At 41.2% G+C, this 23,763-nt stretch overlaps 1 protein-coding gene across 2 annotated transcripts in view; it reads left to right on the top strand.

Moving 5' to 3' along the window:
* The window catches only part of PPP1R9A (protein phosphatase 1 regulatory subunit 9A), a 175,909-nt gene that overhangs the window by 110,056 nt on the left and 42,090 nt on the right, over window positions 1-23,763 (top strand). Inside the window, exons 4-10 of one of the 2 annotated variants that reach the window (XM_054991016.1) lie at window positions 3,466-3,570; window positions 12,662-12,797; window positions 13,528-13,596; window positions 15,808-15,963; window positions 19,503-19,556; window positions 21,423-21,652; window positions 23,444-23,540. In XM_054991016.1, the coding sequence (XP_054846991.1) occupies window positions 3,466-3,570; window positions 12,662-12,797; window positions 13,528-13,596; window positions 15,808-15,963; window positions 19,503-19,556; window positions 21,423-21,652; window positions 23,444-23,540 (847 nt within the window). The remainder of the gene's footprint in view (window positions 1-3,465; window positions 3,571-12,661; window positions 12,798-13,527; window positions 13,597-15,807; window positions 15,964-19,502; window positions 19,557-21,422; window positions 21,653-23,443; window positions 23,541-23,763) is intronic. The other variant, XM_054991015.1, reaches the window with a different exon arrangement.

Below are 23,763 nucleotides of genomic sequence, written 5' to 3'. Positions count from 1 at the left end.
ACAACAACCACTGCACAGCACCTAAAGAAAACAGTAAATCATTTTATGGTGACCTCAGTGAACACATCGTTCCATATGGGAAAAAGGTTCTTTTGTAGAGCGATTATAAAAAATAAAAATTCAATAAGGTCCTGATTGCTTTATTCTATTGCTGCATTTGTTTATAACTCTTTGTGCATCATGGTCACCACCTATGGGGTTGGCATTGAGCTCCCCTCTTGATTCTTCTGTCCATTTAAACGGCATGCCACCCTGCCCCAAGGGGATTTGGATGATAGAGGTTGTGCAACTTGAAACGCTGCATTCTGAAACACTTTTAATATTTGGAAGTGGTTGTTATCCGCTCTAAGCCCACTTGCGGGGAAAGCAGGATATAAATTTAATAAAATAAAATAAATATAATGGAGATGGAGAGTGCCATCAAGTCATAGCAGACTTATGGCAACCTTTGGTGGGGTTTTCATGGCAAGAGACTAATAGAGGTGGTTTGCCATTGCCTGCCTTTGCAGCCCTTGTCTTCTTTGTAGGTCTCCTTCCAATTACTAACCAAGGCTGATCCTGCTTAGCTTCTGAGATCTGACGAGATCAGGCTTGCCTGGGCAATCCAGTTCAGGGCACCCATATAATAGGAACTCAGTTTTACATGAGTTCTAAGCCTTCTAAGCAGGAATCACATTATCTCTGTTCTGTACATTACTGATGTGTCTAGCCATGCATTAGAGAACAAGAGTGGAATATAAAACTGCTTAGATGAACAAACCTAGGTTTATCTGTGAAAAGAACGAGCCTTGAAAGTCCTTGGTCTTGCATAGTCCCTCTTTCCCCTCAAGCGTGGGGTACCTTTTTTGGCTTCTTCCAAACCACAGTTTTGTCGCCATCAGACTGAAGGATAAACGGTATTTTGTTTTCTGGCTACAAACTGGGATTCTAAACCAGGATTAAATTGTAGTTTATATTCCTGCTTTATAGGGAATAATAAACAGCAGTTTGAGGTTTTGCCCAGTATACATGTCATAACAAACTATGGTTTTCTTAGTAAACCATGAAGTCGCTAATATGTGCCCTGCACACAAGCAAAGGAAGAATGCAGAGTGAGAGTCAAGTGCCTGGGGGGCTTTGTTTGTTTGTTGCTGATTTGTCTTTTGCATTATCCATGCATAAGAGAAAAGAACAGAATATATGACTGAATTGAGAAATCCTGCACAAACATCAGTAGCAAGTAAAATACTTCTTCACTCAATGAGTAATTAAGTTGTAGAATTCACTGCCAGAGGATTTGAAAGCAGATTAAACAGTTTTCCTGGAGGATATGTCAATCATTGGCTACCAGCCATGGTGAATAAAAGAAGCCTCCACAATTAGAGGCAACAAACTTCTGAATGCCAGTGCTATGAGGCAGTGTCAGAGGAAGGCCTTGCTTTTTTGGTCCCTTCAGGGCAATTGTATGGTCACTGTGTGAAACAGGATGCTGGGCAAGATAGACCACTGGTCTATTCTAGCAGGGCTTTTCTTATGTGAATGCAGCCTGTGTGCAATGTAGCCAGCTATCCCCTTTAAGAACTATGGACTCTGTTACCAGCAATCAGGGATTCTGCCATCTGTGCCAGCCTCCCCAGTTTGGACTATGAACTCTGTTGTCAATGCCTGTCTCCTGAACCAGAGGCCCTGCCATTTGTGCCTGTTTCCTGACTCTGCCACCCCTGCCTGCCCTACCTTGGGCATGGACCTGGCAGCTAGCAATGACGCACAAGCAAGGAGGATTCTCTGTGAAATGGACTAGGAGCCCCCTGGCCTGCCCTCCAGAGGGAAGCCACCGCAGAACAGTCCTGGGTCCACCATAATGCCCAGAGCAGCCTGTGAGCAAGCCCATGAAAACACAGAAGCAAACCAGAGGGCAGCCATGTTCTCAGGCAACAGGCAGTAACTACGGACGGTTCTCCTTGAGTCCACCATTTCCCCACCAGGCTCATTTCACGTTCTGAGGTCCTGCCTCACCCTGATATGCAGATCGCTGGCCACAGCCCTGGGACGGAAGAGATGTGCTGGCTGAACAAAACACAATGAATTCATATTGATGCGCCCATCAAGCACCAACATTCCAAGCTGATCCCATCAGTACGACCCAGCTTCCTGTCAAATCTAATCAACCTGCCCTGCACTCCTTCCCTTGCTTTTGTCCCATCCCAAGGGTGTCACTGTCTCACAATCAGATCCTAAAGTGGCCCATCAGAATCCTGATATGAGCCCATCATATCTCTTGTTAGCCCATTATATCTTTTGTTGAAAACATCCTGAGAACCAGTCCCAGGCCGACCCCCACAGGGCTCTTCCTCAGGACATATTTCAGCTATTTAAGCAGGCTCTGCCTGACACTAGGTGCTCGGTGGTCGGTGGTGGGCACCGTGCCCAGTGCCTGACGCCGGGCTCAGCCGGGCGCTGCACCCCATCCCCAACCCAGATGGCCCCCCCAACCTCACTGCTGGAATCTCTGCTTCTCACCGTGATCAGGTAATGTATTGCCTTTCTCTGCCATCGATCTCAAGTGGGAACCTGCTAATGCAAATGTCTTTGTAACTCTTTCCAACTTTTGCTTCTGAGTACATGTATGTCTGCTGTATGTAAGTGCTATGTCAGGCATATGCAACACTGTTAGTAAACATTATTTATTTGAATATTAGCCTCTTTCTTGTCTGAGTAATCTGATAGACTGACTCTAGTATAGTTGGTTAAAGATCCGTGCTAGCTCAAGCCGAACTGCTTGCTAATTTCCCCATAAAATAGCAGTTCTGGTAACAGCAATCCTGCTATAAAAGTAGGAAGGGGGTTCATTTTTCGCTGTCTGAGTGTGTTCCCACATCCATGTGGGATTGGTGCACCAATATAGATGCTGATAGTGAAGTATCAAGTATGTTCAGAATTCCAGTTTTTATCTTAACTCCTGTGAAAAATTGAAAATGTGAACGATTCCTGACAAACCTCAGAAAGCTAAGCAGATCTTTCAGTGGAGAGAGAGATCTGACCTCTGTGCTCTGGGTTCTCTTTTGCATCTACTGTTGCCTGGATATTGCCCCAATGCTGTCAATGCAAAATCCACATTTGGGGATTCAAGGTTGTACATACGTATTTGTAGAACTGCTACTTGCCTGATAGTGAATCATTGGTCAATTATTCTATTTATTTCTCCTCCAACAACATGAATAACTGCTTTAAAAATAGCTCTCTCTACTTCACATGATAATTTTCTGTTCCTGAAAAAATGCAAGACCACCTTTTGCTTTTTAACTCTGAGATGGTAACAGTAAACAATTCTTTTTAAGTCTATCACAAAGGGTCAAGTGTGTGTTCATGACTTAATTATTTTGAAATGATACATTTTTTTAAAAAAATGACTGCTTGTTATATTTTGCTGAATATTCATTACTTATATGCTGTCCATTCTTTTTTTTTTTTTATGTTCCCTGAAAGGATCAAAGTAAACGACCAAATTGTAGATGTAGATGGAATCAGTCTGGTTGGTGTCACACAAAACTTTGCTGCAACTGTTCTCAGAAATACCAAAGGAAAAGTCAGGTAACCTTTTGGGAAAAAAATCTTTATAGAAAACATTTTAATCTGGTATGCTGACAATGTTGCCTGATGATATAACTACCTCCTCCATAATGGGATGAAAATCTCTATATGGCCAGAAGGCTCTATCCTTTGTTGGATCTCTTAATCCCATGAAGGAACAGGGCAGGTACAAGTGAGGAAAATGAATATAGGACAGCTTTCTATGGGTCTTTTGTTAAAATCATTCATTCTCCCCCTCCCACCTGCTGCCCCTTCCCTGCTTACCTGGCCAATAGGGTGGGGAAGAGGCATGCATGGGAAAGAAACACATGCATGTGCTCCCGTGTTCTCCTGTTGTGCCAGTGATAGAGGAGCCATGGAGCGCACTGAAGTCCATTCAGTAAAAATTACCTCCAGATGGGCAATTTGGCCTCTGGGGCCCATGGCAAACCTAAACAGGCCTCATTTATCAAGCAGAACTTTTAGACTGTTGCTACAAGTAAGGTTTAAAATGTTGAGCTTTTGTAGTAAAGTGGTTATGTATGTTAGTGTTTGGAAGCCAGTCTGAATGCTGAAATTAAAATACTTCTCTCAGAATAAATGGACAATCCTTACGTTCTTGTGGTATGAATCCTAATATTGCATAATATATGTGTGTATGTTCTTCATTTAATTGAAAGACCAGTCACTCCTCTTGCATTGTAGGCATGCATGACATTTTACATTGTACCTTCTAGCAAAATTCAGAAACCTGTGATTTTCTTGGAGTTAACAGGCTGTCATGTAGTAGTTAGCAGACATGGGTACGAATCAAAATATGAATCAAATTTTGTGACAAATGGGGCCGATTCATGTTTCGCAAAACATGTTTTGTGAGACTGCAGTTTTCACGAAATTCATGACTTTTGGGGCCGATTTGTTCGATTCGTGAATGATTCATAATGCCAGACAGGCTGGCGCCGATCCATTAATTCCCTAGGCAACATAGGCACAGAATGTCTGCAGACCTTTTGTTGTCATTGGAAACCCCAATCTTAGCCCACTTACCCTTGATAGGCAGCTCTCTCTGCGAACAGGAGCAGGGAGCAGAGGGGTTAATCCCCTAGGCAACTGAGGAGATGGGCCTTCTGTAGCCATGGGAACACCAATCTCATCCCTCCAAACCCTGTTAGGCAGGTCTGTGTCTGCCAACCAGAGACCTCCTGTTCTGCTCTGTATGAGCATTTCTTATGTAAGGCATAGCTCTCTGCCTCATGCTTTTCAGTTCCAGTAGACAGAGGGAGAGGGAAGACCAGTTGCTGGGATCTGGAGTGCGAGAGTGGAATTGGGAGTTTGGGGCTGGGTTTGCTTTTGCTTTGAAAGAGACTGAAAAGCCTCTTTCTTATTTTCAGCTCTTAGTCTTGCTGGGAAGGTCATTGGATGAGGGTGCCTGGCTCTGGGGCCTAGTTTGACTGAGGCCTACCTTTTTTTCTTTAGTTTTCTTTGCTTATATTCTTATTTAGAGCATTTGTTCTTGCTGGCTTGTTGGGTGAGGGTGGGTGGAGGAGAGAGCCTACTGAAGTCTTCCTGCGAGTTTGGCAGACCACAGATCCATCTAGCCTCAAACCTTTCAGTTTCAAGAGGCCTGCAGTACAATACAACCTTTTGCCACTTTTTGGGTCTCTGCATCTCCTCTGAAAAGCTATTCCACAAAGTGGGGGGCAGGGTTCTGTTAGAGGAAAAATGTACCTCTTAAAAAGAAGCTATTACTATGATGTTGTGGAGTGTTAGTTGGTGTATGGCCTCAGGTAAGACTTTTAAAAGGGACAGTATAAATCCCTGAAGGAAGGTTTGTCAGTGATCCCAAGAATGCCTGATGTAAATCCTCCAGGTGTGAGTCCCTATCCAAGGACTTGGAGAAATGTGATTGTAAAATAAATTGCAGATCATGCATTTTGTGGCTCATTCCATGCTGTATCCAGTGGCGGCGCAGTATTAATCCCTTCATCATCTGAAAGATGAACAGGCAGCAGTTGTAACATCTAGTGTAACTGGCATGTTTATATTAGTATTGTTAATACAGTTACACTTCAATTTAATTAGTATATAAGCTATAGCAGCAATTGAATTGTAAATAATTTGTTTTATTAGTGTTACCAATTTTCATTCTAAATATATCTCATTAGTGCACACACATGCATAGTTTTGATGTTACTGGTATTTCTTCCTTAAGTATTTCTTTCTGGTTTTTTAATAGCCATAGCTTAAAGGGATTTTAGTTCTTGTACTGTAAGATGTCCTTGATAAATTGCACAGAAGATGTTTTGAAAGAAGTTAAACTGCAATTGCTTGTTTGATTTTTCTGGAAAGATTTGCTCGATATCACTTTGGAACGCTTACAGGACACTCCTGTTTAGTGACTTCGTTTCCTGCCAGAAACTTCACAAGCATTTTGTTTAATGGTCATGAGTCATGACAATGGAAATCAGTGACCTCGAATAGAATTTTTTGATGTAGCTTCCGGATATAGTGCAGCTCTACTGTCTTTAGCTGACAAACTGAAGAAACAGTGAGCACAAAAATGTGGCGTCCACCTTTTGAACTAGTCTGGTTTTGGCACAGGAAGCTGTGGCAAATGATCCACATGAAATATATCCTTTCATCATTTTGCCCATTAGCAGGCTTTAATAAAAAGAACCTAAATTGTTTAGCCTGTCTAACTTGGAATGGTTTTTTTTGCAAAGGCATTTGGCACTTTGAGGAAGATAAAAATAATTGCATACCTCCTGGGCTTTAATGAGAGTACTATAGCAACCAGTGATGGTTTTTCTTGTGTAAATATCATGGCCTGTTGAAATGTTTTTCTTAGCTTTCTAGTTTACTGTTACCCGCTGCAAATCCCTCACCTTGGTACTTTTTTTTTCCTGACAGAATTAATTAAATTTCAGAATATATGCAGTGCTTCCATTTGACTGAGGTCAGGTCAGGCATCTGGTATTCTGTGGGGATGCAAAGCCTGTGTCCTGGCTTCTTCTGTCCCATTTCACAACTCTGCTCTGTCCTACTGCTGTGTTTTGGTCGGTTCTCTCTTTCACATTGCAGGCTGGGGTGCCGATTGTGTAGAGTTCCTTCTTTCTTCTCTCAGGCTTGCATCTTGGGTGGGATAAGTTCCCACCCTCATTGGAATCCATAAACAGAGATTAACTGAATGTCTAAAAGTGCTGTGAAATTTCAGTAGGCTGTCATGTGAGCCCTATTCTATTACAGCTGGAAAAGATACCATAATCTGAATTCAGAGCAAGGTGGGAAAGGTCTGGGGAATTCTTGAAAATCTGTCATCTTACATCACTTTTAATGGGCTGCTTGGCAGTATGAGACCAGTGACACTTCAAAGCTTGGGAAGTGTTGGGCATGCTTGAACCCCTGGAAAACCTGCAGATGAGCTTTCATGTGAAACATCTTGTTTCACAAGGAATGCAATCATGTCATCATAGGATTTAAGCATTAGGAAACGTAATAAGCCTGTGCAAGCTTGCCAGCTAGTAATATTGATTTAATACCACTAGTAGTTGTGGTCTAAGACTTGGAAGACATAAGCTACATTCACTACAAGAAGTCTGCTTTTCATGGGCAACAGATACTGTGGTGAGGAGACAGTGGCCTCTGACCTGTAATTCCAAGCCAACGATATGCACTCATACCTTAATAGTGCAGCTTGCTACCAGAGAATCCGATTAATTACAGCTGACCCTGATACCCACTATAGTAATAATTATTACAGCAATTATTAATAATAATAGATGTGTCTATGCTTCATGAGAACGGTGGGGCAGTTTCTCAGCTCTCATTTCTGAACAACCTCTACATATATCATTGTGCAGGCAGAAGCATATGGAGCAGAAACATATGGACATCCAGAGAGTGTTGTTCCCCTCTCTTTCTATCTGACAACGTCCCTTAACCCAAACGTTTATTTACACTGTAGATTTTAAGTGGTAGAGCCATAATGTATAAATTTGCAGAGTTGGACACCATGACCCTATCATTCACTTTATATTAATAACTGCGCTTATATACCACTCTTCTAGACAGATTAGTGCCCCACTCACAACAATGAACAAAGTCAGTGTATTATTATCCCCACAATACAGCTGTGGAACTGGGGCTAAGAAGAGTGGTTTACCCAAGACCATCTGAGCTCATGGCAATAGTGAGATTCAAACCAGCAGAGTACTTATTTGCAGCCAGCCACTTAACCACTATGCTACAGCAGCTCTTGCATATTCTTTTGTCTGGTATGAAGGGCTCATGTGAATGTAGGTATAGATTCATAATTCTTCCACTTTCCATGTTATTGCAAATAAATAGTGCTCAAATTAAAAGATGTTTTCTGCTAAACCGGTTTTTGTCTTCCTTAGTTGTTTGAGTATTTCTAAAATCATTCTGTGATGGAATTCACTCAGATTGACTGACAAAGTAAAAAGTATTTATATTTCCCCATGTATCTGTAGTGGCTCCAAATAGTCTCAGCTAACAGTATTTAGATGGTTATTGATCATTAAATAGATAGCCTCCCATTGTATAACCTGAACCAGCCTGCATTAATATAGTTTTTGATATTATTTTAAGGATAATCTGACTTGTCATGTTTCTTGGGGTTTGTGTTTAATGATATTCCCCAGAAGTGACTCACACGTCTCTTCCCCTTTTAACCAAGTTTTGTTGGCAGCATATTCAACTCTGACTCTCCCAGATCTTAAAGCAACACTCTAACCACTATACAGTTCAGGTTGTTACATCATATTTTAGGACACCACTAGGCATGCATGATCTACAAGAAAGTATCTTACACATGTTTCTTTCAGTTGGGCTTGCATAAGCAAACTTCTTAGTGGACTTTGCTTATTACCCTTTCATTTCTATGATGTGACTTTGCAATTTATTGTACTTTCTATATAATCATTCTGTATAGCTCTTAATGATCTCTGGCTGGTGCTAAAGTACATGTCTAGTTCTAGTGAACTAGTTATGGGAAGTGTATAATTAGCTAGTTTATAGAAGTTTTTTATGTTTTGTTTATTGTTCTTTCAGGCAATGAGTCTGAACATGCCCCCTTCTACTGCTGAGTTCTGTCTACATAATCAGAACTGAAATAAATTTAAATATGTAACTAAACATTTTGCTCTTTGAAAATTCTTGCTCTCCGTCCATAAGACTACAGAAGCATATAATGGCAGTATATACTATTTTAAAGCTTATATTATTTAAATTGTGCTGGAAAACATTGGGCCTTATACCAGCCTAACATACTGGGAACCGCTCCCTTCCCCCATACATTGCAAAGATTGCAACTAGAAACCCAGTTTGTGCATTCAGATGAGCTCCAGTTCAGATGTCATTGCTTGTGACTGGATCTATTAAGAACCAGTTCACATGAGCATGTTATTGAGACAGCTTCAGGTATAATGTATGATAGCTTTGTTGATCTGTTTTCTTGTGGGCAGCATCCATCAACAGAGGCAAGTATATTGAGTGGTAAACTGACCACCCAACTAACTCCTGCTTCAGCTCCTTGTATGACATGTGGCTGAGTTATGCTGGTTTCGGAACAGAACCTTACCACAGTTAACAGAGGCTTGTTCTGTCTCTTCAGGTGTTGCATCTCAAGGTAGCCTCAAGTCCCCCCCCCCCCCCTCCACCTTACTGAGACCCATGTTCTTTGCATCCCAAGTTCCTTTGGCCTTCAGATGCCCTAGGTGTGAGGAAAATTCAGACAGTTTGATATTAAAAAAGAATGTTTCTATTAAGACAGGAAGTCTCCCTAGGTACTCTCAAAAGGGAAGTTGTCTGACTGTGTGAATTCTCCAGGAGGACATTAATCATGGGACATTAATCATTTGCCCCTCCAGAGCGCCTCACACCCATAACACCTCAAGTTTTCAGGACAATATCCAAATATCCCATAATCTCCATCACAATGGAAGCTTACTTAATAATTTAATCATTAGCCTCAGAAGTGGCATCAAGCCACCTTCTGGCCTTAACAAACCTTAACTCAGATAATCCAGAAACCAAACCTAAGTACCACCTTTTCTCAGGGTCAATCAAAATGACAGAAAGTGTTGTACAAGCTCGAAAGCTTGAACAATATTTTATGTAATTTTGGTTGCCTATAATAAAAGCTGCTACATGGATTTTGTTCCCCCACCCTGAAGCCCAGGTAAATCCAAGTGAATAAGAAAGGCACACCCATTTTTATAGTTTGGCTTGCTCCTTCCAGTGCTGAAATCACAAGATGCTCTTCCTTCCACAACCACTGGATGCTGAAATCAGTGGACCATCCTCATCAAGACAGGCAGAGAAGGTTTTCTTTACCCCATGTTGTTCTCCATTCTGAATTCTGCCTTCCACCTCTTTCTACCCTCTCCCCACTCCTTATCTCATCTGCCTCCTGTCTGTGGTTAGACTTCCCTATTGTCATTACATCCTAGTCAGGGACCCCTTCCTTCCTACCCAAAATTCCTCCCCTTCATACTTTTTGGTCACATTCCAGGCAACCCTTCACCTCTCTCTTCCATTCAGGGTGTTTTTCTCTGGACTAATGAAGTGGGAGGAAACACAATTTGAATGCTAAAAATAACTTTAAATGAGTAATTAGCTTAAAATATCTAGGATTGTGGACTGCCACATGTCAGTTACTGCTTCAGTTGCTGGCTGTCTGGTACTATTTCCATTTTGATTCCTCTCTATTATGTACCTCTATAGAATAATCAAGTTTTCTCTAAACTGTGGAGCTTGCTGCTTGAGTCATAAAGGGATCCTGGTCAAGAATGCTACTGAAATGGACGCACAGAGCCCTTCCAATACAAATACATAGACCAGGGACAGAGTTGCGTTCTTCCCTTTACAGGGAGGGTTCAGGAGGGCCTGGAGCTGGATCTTGCTAAGTAGCCTTACCACCTCCATTTTTTGGATTCGATGAGGGAAGTCTATGTTTGGTTAATTGAAGTTTGTGTTTGCTTAGTTTTCTTGGCTGCTTCGTATTTCTGGCAAGGTTCAGCCACTGCCTTTCCCCGTCTGCCAGATCTCCCAGTTCTTAGAGCAGTCAGATGAACAGCATTTGATCAACTGAGGTGGAGAGATGATACAGGGATAAGGCAGACAGCTGCAAGGGAGAGGAACATTCGTGGCCTATTTCACAATTCCCTCTCCTTATCTTAGAAACAGCAATGACCTACACTTGTTCGTATTGAAGGATGGTGTTATTGTGTCATTTGACCCATTGTTTCTATGTGTTTGATAGTTCTATTTCCGTTCTGAGATTTTTATGACCAGAAGATTTCACTGGCTGAAGCATAAATGTAATGTTGGATTAATATATGAGTTAAATTACAGATTTCACTCTGCTGATTTTCCTATGCCTTGAGTGTTATTTTTAAGCAATAACATGCTCCCACAATAAGCTCCAAACAGCATTAATTCTCCTTTGAAAGTAATTGTTGGCTACTGTGTGTACATCAAATTGCATTCCTGTCTGCTTCTCCATGACTTCATGTCTGCCAAATGACATATGCAGAGAGGAAGGTGTTCTTGAGATCTTGCATTTATAGACTGATGCAGAATCTTAAATACGAGTATTGAGCAGCTTCAGACCAAACAATCCATTTCTTATAAAGTAAAAATTCCTTGTAAAATAGTAAGCTTGTATCCCAATAAGCAATGGCCATGTATGTGATAAGGAAGCATTTTAATTGGTTTTAGAGTATAGCTGGAGTCACCATTTCTCTTGCATGTAAATATCTGTTGCTTTTTATTAAAAGGCTATAAAAGGACTCCTCATTCTTTGCTTTTGTGATATGGCAAAAGATGGAATTACATTCTGTGCCAAAATCCACAAGACTTGCAGTAAGAATAAGTTTAATATCCAGCAAAACAGATGTTAGAGCCATGCGCCTGCACAGAAAGGAAAGGGAACCAGAGGTAACAGGACAATATGTATTTCCTCTCGATAGTCAAGGAGCAATGGAAGTACTGGCTAGAAAACATGCTGATGAAGAAGATAAACTGGCAATGCCTGAACCATACAGGCAAAGTGTGTTCATTTAAGCAGTTAGAGGGTGAGCGGAAGATTGAGGACATGCTCCAGGCCGAGAAAGGAAGGCCTGGATTTTGTGATTAATGTTTGTATTTGAATTGTGTGATTAAAACTTACAGGTTTGCAGTAGTTCCATAATTCTGATGGATTAGAATATAAGTAGTTAGGTATTGTTTTTTAAAAAAGTGAACAGGGCTCTAAAGAGCTCCTTGGGTTTACACAATCTAAATACCTTGTGCGTTTTGTAAACGGAGAGCAAGCATATAAACGTTCTAAATAAATAAAATCACTCCCAGGCATGTAACCAGGATTCTCTGTCCCCGCCTCTATTGCAAGTACATACAGTACTTCTGGAAGTTCCCTGCAATATGGAAGCAGTTTGTCATGCAGCATAGAAAGCTCTAGTTGGAAGGGAAATCCTCAGAAGCTTGGTGGTGTACATGGAGTTCCTTCTGTAGCCTCTAGAAGCAAATAGTGTGCATTTGATCATTCATTCATTCCAGCCACAGCTCTCTGAGACCAAGAGCTTTGTAGATGCTTCTTCTGCATATTGTTATTTTATGTAATGCTTGAAAATAGTTCTGAACCATTAAGGGACACTTACTTATTTAGTACTACCAGGTTATAAAAATCCAGGTGTTGCCCAAGAAATTGGCACATAGGTTACTTGATAGAAACTATCTCCTCCTTCCATTTCTACTATGGCTTGTAAGTTCTGTTTCTTCCTCGTCCTCTCTCTTGGAGATGAGAACATATTAATGGGGACAGGATCCCTCTTCTCACTCAGATCACCAGCTCTTGGTCTCTCAAAATGGCTCCTGGAAACATTTCTTCATCCGTGATTGTTGTATTTGTGTTCCATCATAGTACTAGATTGTGAAAGAGTCCCAACAGGGGCAATAATAAAAACTTCAAATTTCGTATGTTTCCAGTACTCAGTAATTCTAGTATAATTGTACATTTGATTTTTAAAGTGAAATGTTTTGGCATTTAATAGGAGAAGCCAGGGAATGATTTGTGTGCTACTGTTCTTCTCAGGTTTATAATTGGCCGAGAAAAGCCAGGCCAAGTTAGCGAGGTGGCTCAGTTGATTAGCCAGACTCTGGAGCAAGAGCGTCGCCAACGAGAACTCTTGGAACAACATTATGCACAATATGACGCAGATGATGATGAGGTAATGTGTTTTGTTAGCACTCCTTCTTCTGTAACTTCATGAGGTTCCCTTGTCTACTTGGATTTCATGCTGTCTGATGTTTTGTCTAATCACAGTGGGAAGGCCTGGATTTTGTGATAGAAAGAATATTCCACTCCATGTGATCATTATCACAGCCATGCTGTGAGTGTGCGCGCATGCACGCACACACACACACAAACACAATTTAAATATGCAAGACAAGGTTGTCTTTGGAACAAGAACCATTGTGTGAATTTGACCCACTGGTCTAACTCAAACCAGTGGGTGCACTGTGCAGAATAGATTCTGGCCCATTGGATCTTGGTAAAATTGCAACAGCTGCTGTAATATTGTGGTTAAGTGATTGGGCCCCTCCTCTCATATATTGTGGGAATATAAGAATACTGACTATGTTCACTGCTTACAGTTGGTGCTAATCTGTCCAGTAAGCACACTCTTACTAATATTATTATTATTTGCGACTCACCTGGTGTGGCATGACTATCACTTAGTTGGTGTTTGGGATCCTTACATTTTTCCTAAATATAAAACTGTTGTTAAAGCTCTACTTTCCCTATGCCCCCCCGCCCCCAAACAAGCAGGAGTCTTTGGTCTGTGTGTCATTATCTCCTGGATGATTGTAAAGTATAAAAAGGAAAACATGACATTATTGATCATAACATTATTGATAGAAGAGTTGTTATTTAATGCTTGTTGTCAAATCTTTTAGAGTACTGAGAGAGAATTTCGTGGAATCTTAGACAACTACAGTAAAAATAACAACTGTTACCTTAAAAAGGTTTGTGAAGAAAATAACTTGTCTCTGATTTGTCACTTCCTATACTATTTACTAAACACATTTTAATAAATGGCTTGTTAGTTCAGCATAATTTCTCAATAGCTACTAATGCTGCTATTAGTAGCTACTAATAGCTACTAATGCAGTCCCTCAAAGAGGCCAGAAGATGTTCCTGTGTTGAGATCTTTCCTGTGGTTGATTAATTGGATTGGAGTTAACTAAATTTGTTTAACACAGAAGGTAGAAGATTGCTTGAGAGAATCCTGGAAATCTTGAATCTGTGTCATTGATGCAAGTTAGACACTGCTAGAGAATCCTGGGAAATGTCTTTTATTTGCTGTGAGCAGAGACAAATGACTACCACTGACCCTTGTATTTGTGTACATCTCCTTTGTATCATCTCTCAAGGAAACTGTGTGATATGATGTAATAATATTTACTGTTTCCATTGCCCCGTACAAATGAAACTCAGTAAATTGGAGTAGGGATGGAGATTTCCTGAGAGGGAGGACCTCTTATAATAAAATTTGTTTATTAGATTCCCCTCAGCACCTGCATGTACAATGCCCAATTTTGATTGTGATGGTGGCCTGTGTGGAGAAGTAGCTTCACTGTTCTGCCTCCTCGTGCAATTTTTTCAATCTGAAATAGTCTGGTGGGCTCACTTTGGCCCATATGGACATCCACATGTATCCCAGTGAATACAGTGGTTTCTCCAGTGGACCAAACAGTACCCCCAGACGGTTTGATGTTGGGATAACTGTTCAGAAAAAGGACACAATATGTAATTTTTTAAAAGAGGGCCAATGGCAGTTATGCATCCTCTAAAGCATAGTTGGGCCTTTAGTGGAATCTTAGAAAAGGGAAACTGTATTGCCCTGCTTTTTCTAACCCAGTAAAAATTCTTGACAGAGCTATAGGCATTCTAGCATCACCATATTAAAACAAACTTCTGGACTGATTTTCATACTAACCCCTGTGGAGTTTTAAGAAGAGGTAGAATCCATAAGGTCTGATGGACTTAATCTTGTGAGGAAGGCACCTTAAAGATGTGAGAAGACATAATGGTTTTCTGACTCTCCATTGCTTCTTCCACCATATAGGTCTTTCAGTGCAATCCTATGAAGAGTTACTCCAGCCTAAGTCCATTGAAATCAATGGGCTTAAACTGGAGTAACTCTTCTTAGGATTGCACTGGTTATGACATAGAAAATTCTTAAATAGGTTCTCACCTACTTTCTGTATATTAGGCTATGCCCTAGATAAATGGATAAATTAAATAGACGTATGGGCAGATGATGACAGGCACATGCCCCTGACCTAGATGGTCCCAGTAGCCTGATCTTGTCAGACCTCAGAAGCTAAGCAGGGTTGGCCCTTGTCAGAATTTGGATGGGAGACCACCAAGGCAATGGCCTCTTAATTCTCTTGCCTTGCAAACCCTATGGGGTGCCATAAGTTGGCGGCAGCTTAAGGGCACTTTACATACATAGGGGCAGACAAGAATGACTGAGTAATTAAGGGGGGAGGAAGCCGTTTTTGAGTTCCTATCTCATCTCTGACAGTAGCTGATTCATACATTATAGAGTACAATGGTTGCATTTGGGTCTCCACCCTGTGTAGCAGTCATACGTGAGCTGTGGATTCCTGTCAACACCTGCATGTACAGTGCCCAATTTTGATTTTGATTGTAGCCTGTGTAGAGAAGTAGCTTCAATGTTCCACCTGCTTGTGCCATTTTTTTCAATCTGAAAAAGTCTGGTGGGTTCACTTTGGCCCATATGGACACCTACATGCATCCCAGTGAATACAGCAGTTTCTCCAGTGGGCCAAACAGTACCCCCAGAGAGTTTGATGTTGGGAAAGTTGTTCAGAAAAACAACACAACATGTAATTGTTTAAAAGAAATTTTGTTTTCTAAGCCATTCATCCGCTGATTCTAGGATTTTGAACTTGCACCTACTTGGCATACTTCTCTAAAAGATTCTACCCTTTGTTACCTGCTTCTCTGTTTGTTTAACTTGTAAATTGCTTTATCTGTCGCCAATGAAACAAGATGCAATAAATGCTTTAATTCTCTACTACTTGGCATACTTCTCTAAAAGAATCTACCCTTTGTTACCTGCTTCTCTGTTTGTTTAACTTATAAATTGCTTTATCTGTCGCTAATGAAACAAGATGCAATAAATGCTTTAATTCTCTGCTACTAAGACAGGGGAATATGCGACAGATGAAGAAGATGATGATATGGGACCCATCCTTCCGGGAGGAGATATGGCCATTGAAGTGTTTGAGCTTCCTGAAAATGATGACATGTTTTCCCCGACAGAACTGGACACCAGCAAATTGGCTCACAAATTCAAAGAGGTAAGCTTGGAGACCTTGGCATTGGCATTCAGACAGTATCGATTTGCGTCATCTCATTCGTTCAGTGATCTGGGCTCCTCTCTGAATGATTTAAATTGATTTCCTACTGGCTTGTAAAATCAATATATGCAAATAGCTTGAGTGAGACGAATTTTTGCCAGGTCTTTTAAACATCTGTTACAGGAATGGGTCAAGCTACTATTCTGACAGTGATCTGCAAACAAGCTAATGTGATTTATTAGAGCAAAAGCTGCATTCTCAAAACCACTTACTGAGCTGGCCACATTGATTTCAATGAAATTACTCATGAGTACACGGGCAAGGGCTTGCTGCCAAGAACTTTATCCGCCTTTTCTTTCCTGTAATCTAGCTGACAGCCATTTGGCTAACCTTGTCCACTACACTTTTACCACAGAATCCAAGGATGTAATTAATGCATTAAAAATTCCTACCTGTGTAGATCTTCACTTTTAAATTTAGAATAAACGTCTTGGCCTTTATCTTATACCCTAAAATCTACATCTTCCCAAATGAATTTTGCAGTACAGTGTTCTTGACAGGAAGGATACAATCATTGTCTGAAAAAAGGGGCTTGCCGTCAGTCTGGGCCATATGGATTTGGATTCCGAAAAAAGTCAGGATTGGAAGGTTCCTCAGCAAAGTCGTGTGGGAGATGCGTCAGGGATACCTACATCTTGGGCCAGCCATGTGTATTTATTCGCATGTCTTCCTCACATACAAAGCATAGAGAAGGGATCTATTTTTAAAATGAAAATGTGGGTAAGAGGAGCTTTATCTTCACCCTCCCAGCCTTACCTGTAACATCAGTGATGATGGGCTTTCTCCCCATTCCTGTCCCATCTCCTAGCATTGCTTGAGAATAAGTGGCCAAGGAGGGGATGTTACTAGTGAAACAGTCAGGTATGGTGCTGGCTTTTCCATGTTCATCCTTTCCCGAGTTCTGGTATCATTGCAGACTGTAGTATTTTATTGCTTTGTGATTGAGAAGGCAGCTGTTTCTTATCTGTTCCCTACAGTTCTAGAAATGGCCCTGGAGCCACTAAGATAGTGATTTCTTTTTCCTTCCCTCTGAAGAGCAAAGCAAAGTGGCTTAAAAGCCCATTGCCCCCCCCGCAATAACAGCAGAATGACCTAACTAGTGCAGCAGAGAGTTCTTAGGGTCTTTGGAAGATTTATTTATTATTTGGGTTCTATATTCTGAGTTAACTCAGTTAGCAGCATAGGCGTACACACATGTTTTATGTTGCAAAACATCTTTTTAAAAGCCTATCAGTGTCAGAGGATTATTTTTGATATGCAGACAGAGAGCCTTGCTGAAGCTTGTCGTTTGGTGGGGTCTTGTGCTGTTTTTGACTCACGTGATCCTCGTTTGCTTCCTAAATTTGTAATAGGAAACTCTGTCTGAGCACAGGAAAACACTGTTCCTGAGCCGGATTGTCAATAACAAAACTATTTGAGGAATATGTTATTGTTATGTTATTTACTGAGCATACTAAATAAGGTTGACTTCCTTATAAAGTTGTTTTTCAGACATCATTAGAGGGAGCCTAGAAGCTTTTTGTGTGCCACAGTTCACCACACAGCCCCATCCATTCTACCATGCTGCTGCGAAGCAGGAACTCTGCTGGACTATTTACACTCGTGTGGTGAAACAGACATCTGCGATTTACTGTTGTGTGGTGAAAATTGCCAGATTTGCAAAAACTGTTCTTGTACAGTGGTTGCTTAGTAAGTCTAGAGGCAGGCATAAATTTCATAAAACCACAGCCCTGTTTCTTTGTGAGAATCAAGGCTTGGCATATGAGAATTCAAAGGCAGGCTTTGTTTGCTTTAAAGTCATATACTGGATAATAAGGTTTGGTTCAGACATAACGCAAACTAATCATGGTTAATGTGTTCAACTAAATATGAGCTGTTCTGCTAACTATAATTAATTGGGGTCCATCAAGCCAGGATCTGAAGCCATGGTTTCATGTTGATTTTTTGGCCTCAGTAAGTCTTAACCATGCTTTCATGTGATATACAAACACAAGCATTCCGGCTCTCTGGAGATGGCAACAACCGATGCCCCAGACTTTGCAGCTCCAGCACCCAAGAGTCTGCACCGCCCCACAGGTACTCATGTGGGCCAAGGCTGCCCTCACATCTGTGCCCCTTGGCCTCATCCAACAGTCCATTGCTGCACACCCTGACCACCCCCTCCTGGACTCTCAGGGGCTGGAGCTGCCTCTCACGTGCTCTTCATATGGCCTGGGCACATGGCATCCATGTGGCTGGGTCACAAGGCTCCCATGCAGCCAGGGAACGAAGACCAGGCTGCCAATGGACCCCACTCTGGGGGTGAAGAACTCACAGCTGCTCCAACTCCAACCCCTGACCAAGCGCCAAACAGTCCCACCGAGGCAGGGTGGGGCCCTGTTTCTGTCCCAGCACCTCAGAGCGGGATGGGGTGGGCAGCCCCCTCCTCAGGCAGTGCTTCCTACAGACCTGTGCTCCTGCCAGTGGCTAAGAGATTGGCCCACATGCTGGATTTGGGATTGAGGAAGAGGCCAGGGATAAAAGGAGGGATCCAGACAGAGGCAGAGGAGAATGAGTGGAAAGCCAGGAGAAAGAGAAAGGTGAGGCAGCCTGGGTTATGCAACCCTGTCCCACTCTCCCATTTCTAAGGCCTGCGAAGAGCCCTCAGGGAGAGGATCGACAGGACAATGGATGGTTACACGAGGACCCTGCCCCTCCAGCGGGCCTACATTGGCTTAATCCTGGTACTGTCCTTGTACATTCCCTCGCTAAAGAGATACCTGCCCAGAGCAAAGGGGATTAAAACAGGATTGGTCAAGGTGAAGCAGGATTTGAATGACTATGTCTACCAACTGAACCTTGCTTTCGCAAAGTAATCATAGTTAAAGTAAATCCTAGTTCAGTGTTTTGTCTGAACTGAGACTTAAGTATGGAGCTTAAAGCTGGAAGAATGGTTTACTCTTTCTTTTGTTTTTTAAGCTAGCTGTTGTCCTCAAATCTGGCTCTGTTAGTTAACCATAGGGAGCGTTTTTGATTGCAGCAGGTGGATACGTTGTCTCGTCTGGTATTAGAGCCTTGTAATCGCCTCTTCTCCGAGTTAGCTGACCTCTGTGACAAGCCTGCTTAATCCATGCAGTGAGGCTGTCTAAGAATACTTGTATGCCCTGGGACATTAAAATCCAGGCTAGCCACCACACTGAGTGCAATGATTGGTATTTCTTCTGCATCCTCCAAGACATTTTGATTTGCCCGGGTAGATGGGATATACTGATCTGATATTCCGAGTGGCCAGCCAGCAATGCTTTCTTTAATTAACTTGCATAGACTGAGTCATTTTCCAAGCTAGATATTTTAATTTACAGTCTACTGCACTGCAGCACTTCTGTGGGCCTTCTGCTGTGTGCTACAGTATTCAGGAGGCAGTGCAGAAGTCTCTTTTGAAAACATTGGAGCCTTTGCACTTGCTGCTCACTTACTCGCTGTGTGATTTCAATTTTCAGTTGCAAATCAAACATGCAGTCACCGAAGCTGAGATTCAGAAGCTGAAGACAAAGGTAAGAACTGTTGCTGAGTACTAAATGGTGATATTCTTATTTTCAGCTGATGTAGGCTGTGCATCCAAAAGGAGGCAGAGGAAAAAGTAAGTTCTTACCAAGAGATCACAACGAAGAGGGTGCTGTGGCTCCAGAGAGCTTATTTGGTGCAGATAGTTTTATCCAAGCCTCAGTGGGATCAGGAGGATTATAACTGCAAAGGAATAGCTGCAGTTGCATATTACATTTTTACTCCTTTTGAACGTCATTATACTGCAAACATCTCTGGAAGGAAATAGTAAAGCATTTGCTTCTCCCATCTGGGAGAAATTGCCATTTTCTGGCTTGTTCTCGGAAGCATGAGGTTTTCTTTTTCGTAGGAGAGGAAGGATGAGACGGGTAAATCAGAACTTATTCTTAAAAATGCTATTATATTGCTTTAGGAAACACAGTTGAGTTTATTACATTGAGGAGCTTATCTGGCCCAGAACCCTGAGGAGGTGCTACCAGAATATTTCTTGCATCTAGCTAAAGGCCACACAATCAAGCAAATAAAACACATAAGCAAAACTTAAATGTGCCTTTTGTTATACTATAATACTTTGTTTTAAAATTAACTTGTTTCTGTCTTTCTTTCTTTGAATTCAGAGAGTTTCTTAAATTTTCAAAGTTTTCAGTTCAAGTGTTTTTGAACCGAAAATGCAAAGCAGAATGTTTATTTTTCTAAAGATCATCCCTGTCACTCATTTGTGTGAAATTAATATGCATCGTAATTTATTTTTACTGATACAATGTTTCCTCCTTCTGTTCAATTATTAGAAAACATAAAAGCCTTTCTCCTTGCAAGACTAAGGCCTACATTGAATAAAAATCCATGTGGGTGGACTATTGTCGCCTCTTAAAAATCTCAAGGGCTTTAGTAATTTTGAAGCTTGGCTAACTGTGTATGGTTTGTAAAATATAAATCTTAGTTGTGTTTTTTCTTGGTTCTTATTTTTTTTTCTCCTCCTGGAATTCTAAAGAATACACAATATTATACATGCGTAATCAAGGAAAGCTGAAATCATTGGAAGTTAAAGCCACAGTTATGAGATTGGTACCATTGATTTAAGCAAGGCAGTGCTCTGATGTGATAAGACCAACAAAATAACATAATAATATTAGGAACATTGCTGGCAATTTAAAACATTTAAGACTGGAACCAAATTCTGCTTCCAGATCATGAAGATACTTAGTACTCTAACATTGCAATCCTAAGCAGAGTTTCTGCAGTCAGCCCATTGATTTCAGTGGGCTTAGACTGGAGTAATTTCTTAGGATTGCACTGTAAGGCAGCAATCCTAAGAACACTCTTCTGGAAGTAAGCCTCTGTTAATAAAATGGGCTTGCTTCTGAGTAGACCTGCTTGAACTTGCTCTATAAATGTTTAAATGTAGGTTGTTACTCCTTATACGGTAATTCACAACAGTAGTTATGAACTCTTTCTGCTGGTAGATTTATTTATTTACTTTTGTTTATGTTATTTATAGTCCGCCTTTCTTACTGAAGGTAGATTAGACAGTCTGTCTTGTTTAAGCACATATGACAAAACTCCAAGCAATGCAAATGCCAGTATCCTCTCTTTTTCAAAGTGCGTGGTGCTGAATATTACAGGCTCATGGAAGAGGCAAGGAATACTAGGAGGAAAAGTACATTTCTCGGGTCATCATTTTACCTTATTCAGCATGGACTAGGATGATTCTTTAGTGCTCTAAAGTGCCAGCCTCTGCATTTTAGTAATCCATGTTCAATAACAACAGCAGCAGTGTGGATCTACAACTGCTATTGTGGGCCTACAGGATTTCTAGCCAGCTTTGAATGTAAAAGCCTCTCCGTTGCTCCATCTAGCTGCAAGCTGCCGAGAATGAGAAAGTGAGGTGGGAGCGGGAGAAGAATCAGCTTCAGCAGAACATTGAGGAGAACAAGGACAGGATGATGAAACTGGAGAGCTACTGGATTGAGGCGCAAACTCTGTGTCACACCGTCAATGAACACCTGAAGGAGACTCAGAGCCAGTACCAGGCCCTGGAGAAGAAATACAATAAAGCCAAGAAACTGATTAAGGACTTCCAGCAAAAGTAAGCAGCAGCCCATGAGCTGAGATTTGTTAATTTGGCTGTGTACAGGTCATACATCTTCACCCATTGCCAAGTTGGGTCTGGTGTTCCCGTCTTGCATCATGCATAACACAATGACACGTGAGTTGTAGTTTCTCCTCAATTCCTGTATGTTCAGTGCCCAGTTAGGATCAGAATGTGGAGCACATGGTTTCAGACTTCCACCCTGTGTCATTTTTCCAGCCTGGAATAGTTGGTGGGGGGACTGTTTCCCCCAAATAGCAAATAGGGTGCTAAGTGGAAAACTGAAGCCCCTTTTCCATGTGTTCTGTGAGCCTGATCCTAATCAGGCACAACACAACACATGTGAGGAGAACCCACAACTTACATGTGATTTGTTCTATTTGACACAGGGTGGTGACCCCAACCTGTGTACAGCCTCCTTCTCTTCATTGTCCCTTTGTTGGGGAATGAGGCACTTGCTATGGGCTGTGTCCTTGTCAAGCACGTGGTTTCAGGAAGTTTTCATTCTCAGAAATTGTAGGCAGCAATGGTGGTAGCAAGTGGCCAGGTGAGTGAACAGCAAAGAATTGCTTTCCTTAATTGCTCACTTGCCTTCTCCTTCACCACCTCTCCTTTCTTCTTCTTTTGAGAATGAAAGCTTCCTGCACATGAACAAAACAATCCATCTCAAGCAACCAGCAGAATGGCTGGAGCAGAATGGCCAGTGACTGGGATTTCCTTTTATGCTACAGTCATACATGCATTGAAAATAGACTTCAGAGTGCATTCGTGGTAGTGCAAGTCACTTCTTCGTGTACTCCTTTATGCAGCCTAAGAGCATTGTGTGCCAGGTCCTGCTCAAGTACAAAAGAGAGTCTTGAAAAAGTATGCCTTCCTAGTAGATGCATCCAACACTGCATGTCTGTCAGAGCAAGGCGGTCCTATCCGGCACTGATCCACTTCTCTCTGTTGATTGTTGTGGATGCTGCTAAAGACAGTATATTAAAGTGTGCCTTCAATCTTTATCCAGGGAAAAATGTTCCCCCAGCTATCAAGCATTTGGGAAATGCTGAGTACATAAATCACATCGCTTCTTCTCTTTTGAAATACAGCACAAAGCCCTGTAATGTAAATGTCATTTTTCACTTTGCTACTTCAAAGTACCAAGCTATTTATAAAGAGTGTTGCTCAGGACTTTTACATGATAAAGGACAGTCATTTCAACCTTGGAAGAGGGGAGAACTGCAAATTCAGTGATTTGAAGGATGCAGTGAGTGGAACCAACGCTTAGAGCTTCCAAGATGTATATTAGCATGTTTGCTTAGGGAGCTGGTTAAAACGTATCACTAAAGCAAGTTTATTTCTAACTCTCCAAATGTCTAAATCTGTATCTTAAAACATAAAATTAGCATCAATAAAATAAAGAAGGATTTAATGCCCAGCACACCAGCAAATGTCACAGCTAAGTTAACTGAGAAACACATAACCTCCATGCCATGTGTTGATAACAAGTATTAATTTAGTTTCATTGATTAGGCTGTGCAATTTACAGGCAAGAAATTATTCCAATTAATCTGTTTAACAGCATAACTTCGATGTACTCATTTTAATATAAAAGCATTCATTCCATACTTCCTTCTCCCATGCTGCTGCATACGCATTATCATCAGCTTAGTATAAAAATCTCTTATCAACACAGCAATTTCTTCTACTTCTATACTTATTATAGTGTACTGCAAGAGCCAATACTTTCTAAACCTGTTTAAAAATTAAAATTTTGTTCTAACCAGAAAATTTTCCCCCCTTAAGAGAACTTGAGTTTATCAAGCGACAGGAAGTTGAAAGAAAGAAAATAGAAGATTTAGAGAAAGCTCATTTTGTGGAAGTTCAAGGCTTACAAGCTCGTGTAAGTATTTTTAGATACATTGTTTTACATTATTTTTGAACTGTAGCTAGTTGCCTTGATACACAGTATAAATATTTTAAATAAACTATGTTGCTATGAAGAGAAACCGTGGCCCCTTAAGAACTGTGACTCCTCACCTAATGATTGTTACTGTCTGCTACTGAGGTTGTTAAGCATCTCCTTGAGGGGGGGGCAGTATATCTCCTGGTCATGGCATTTCCTA

Source organism: Eublepharis macularius, chromosome 11, assembly GCF_028583425.1.
Source record: "Eublepharis macularius isolate TG4126 chromosome 11, MPM_Emac_v1.0, whole genome shotgun sequence".
NCBI lineage: Eukaryota > Metazoa > Chordata > Lepidosauria > Squamata > Eublepharidae > Eublepharis > Eublepharis macularius.
Note: the sequence above shows the minus strand (reverse complement) of the source record. Positions and strands in the feature narration are given on the sequence as shown.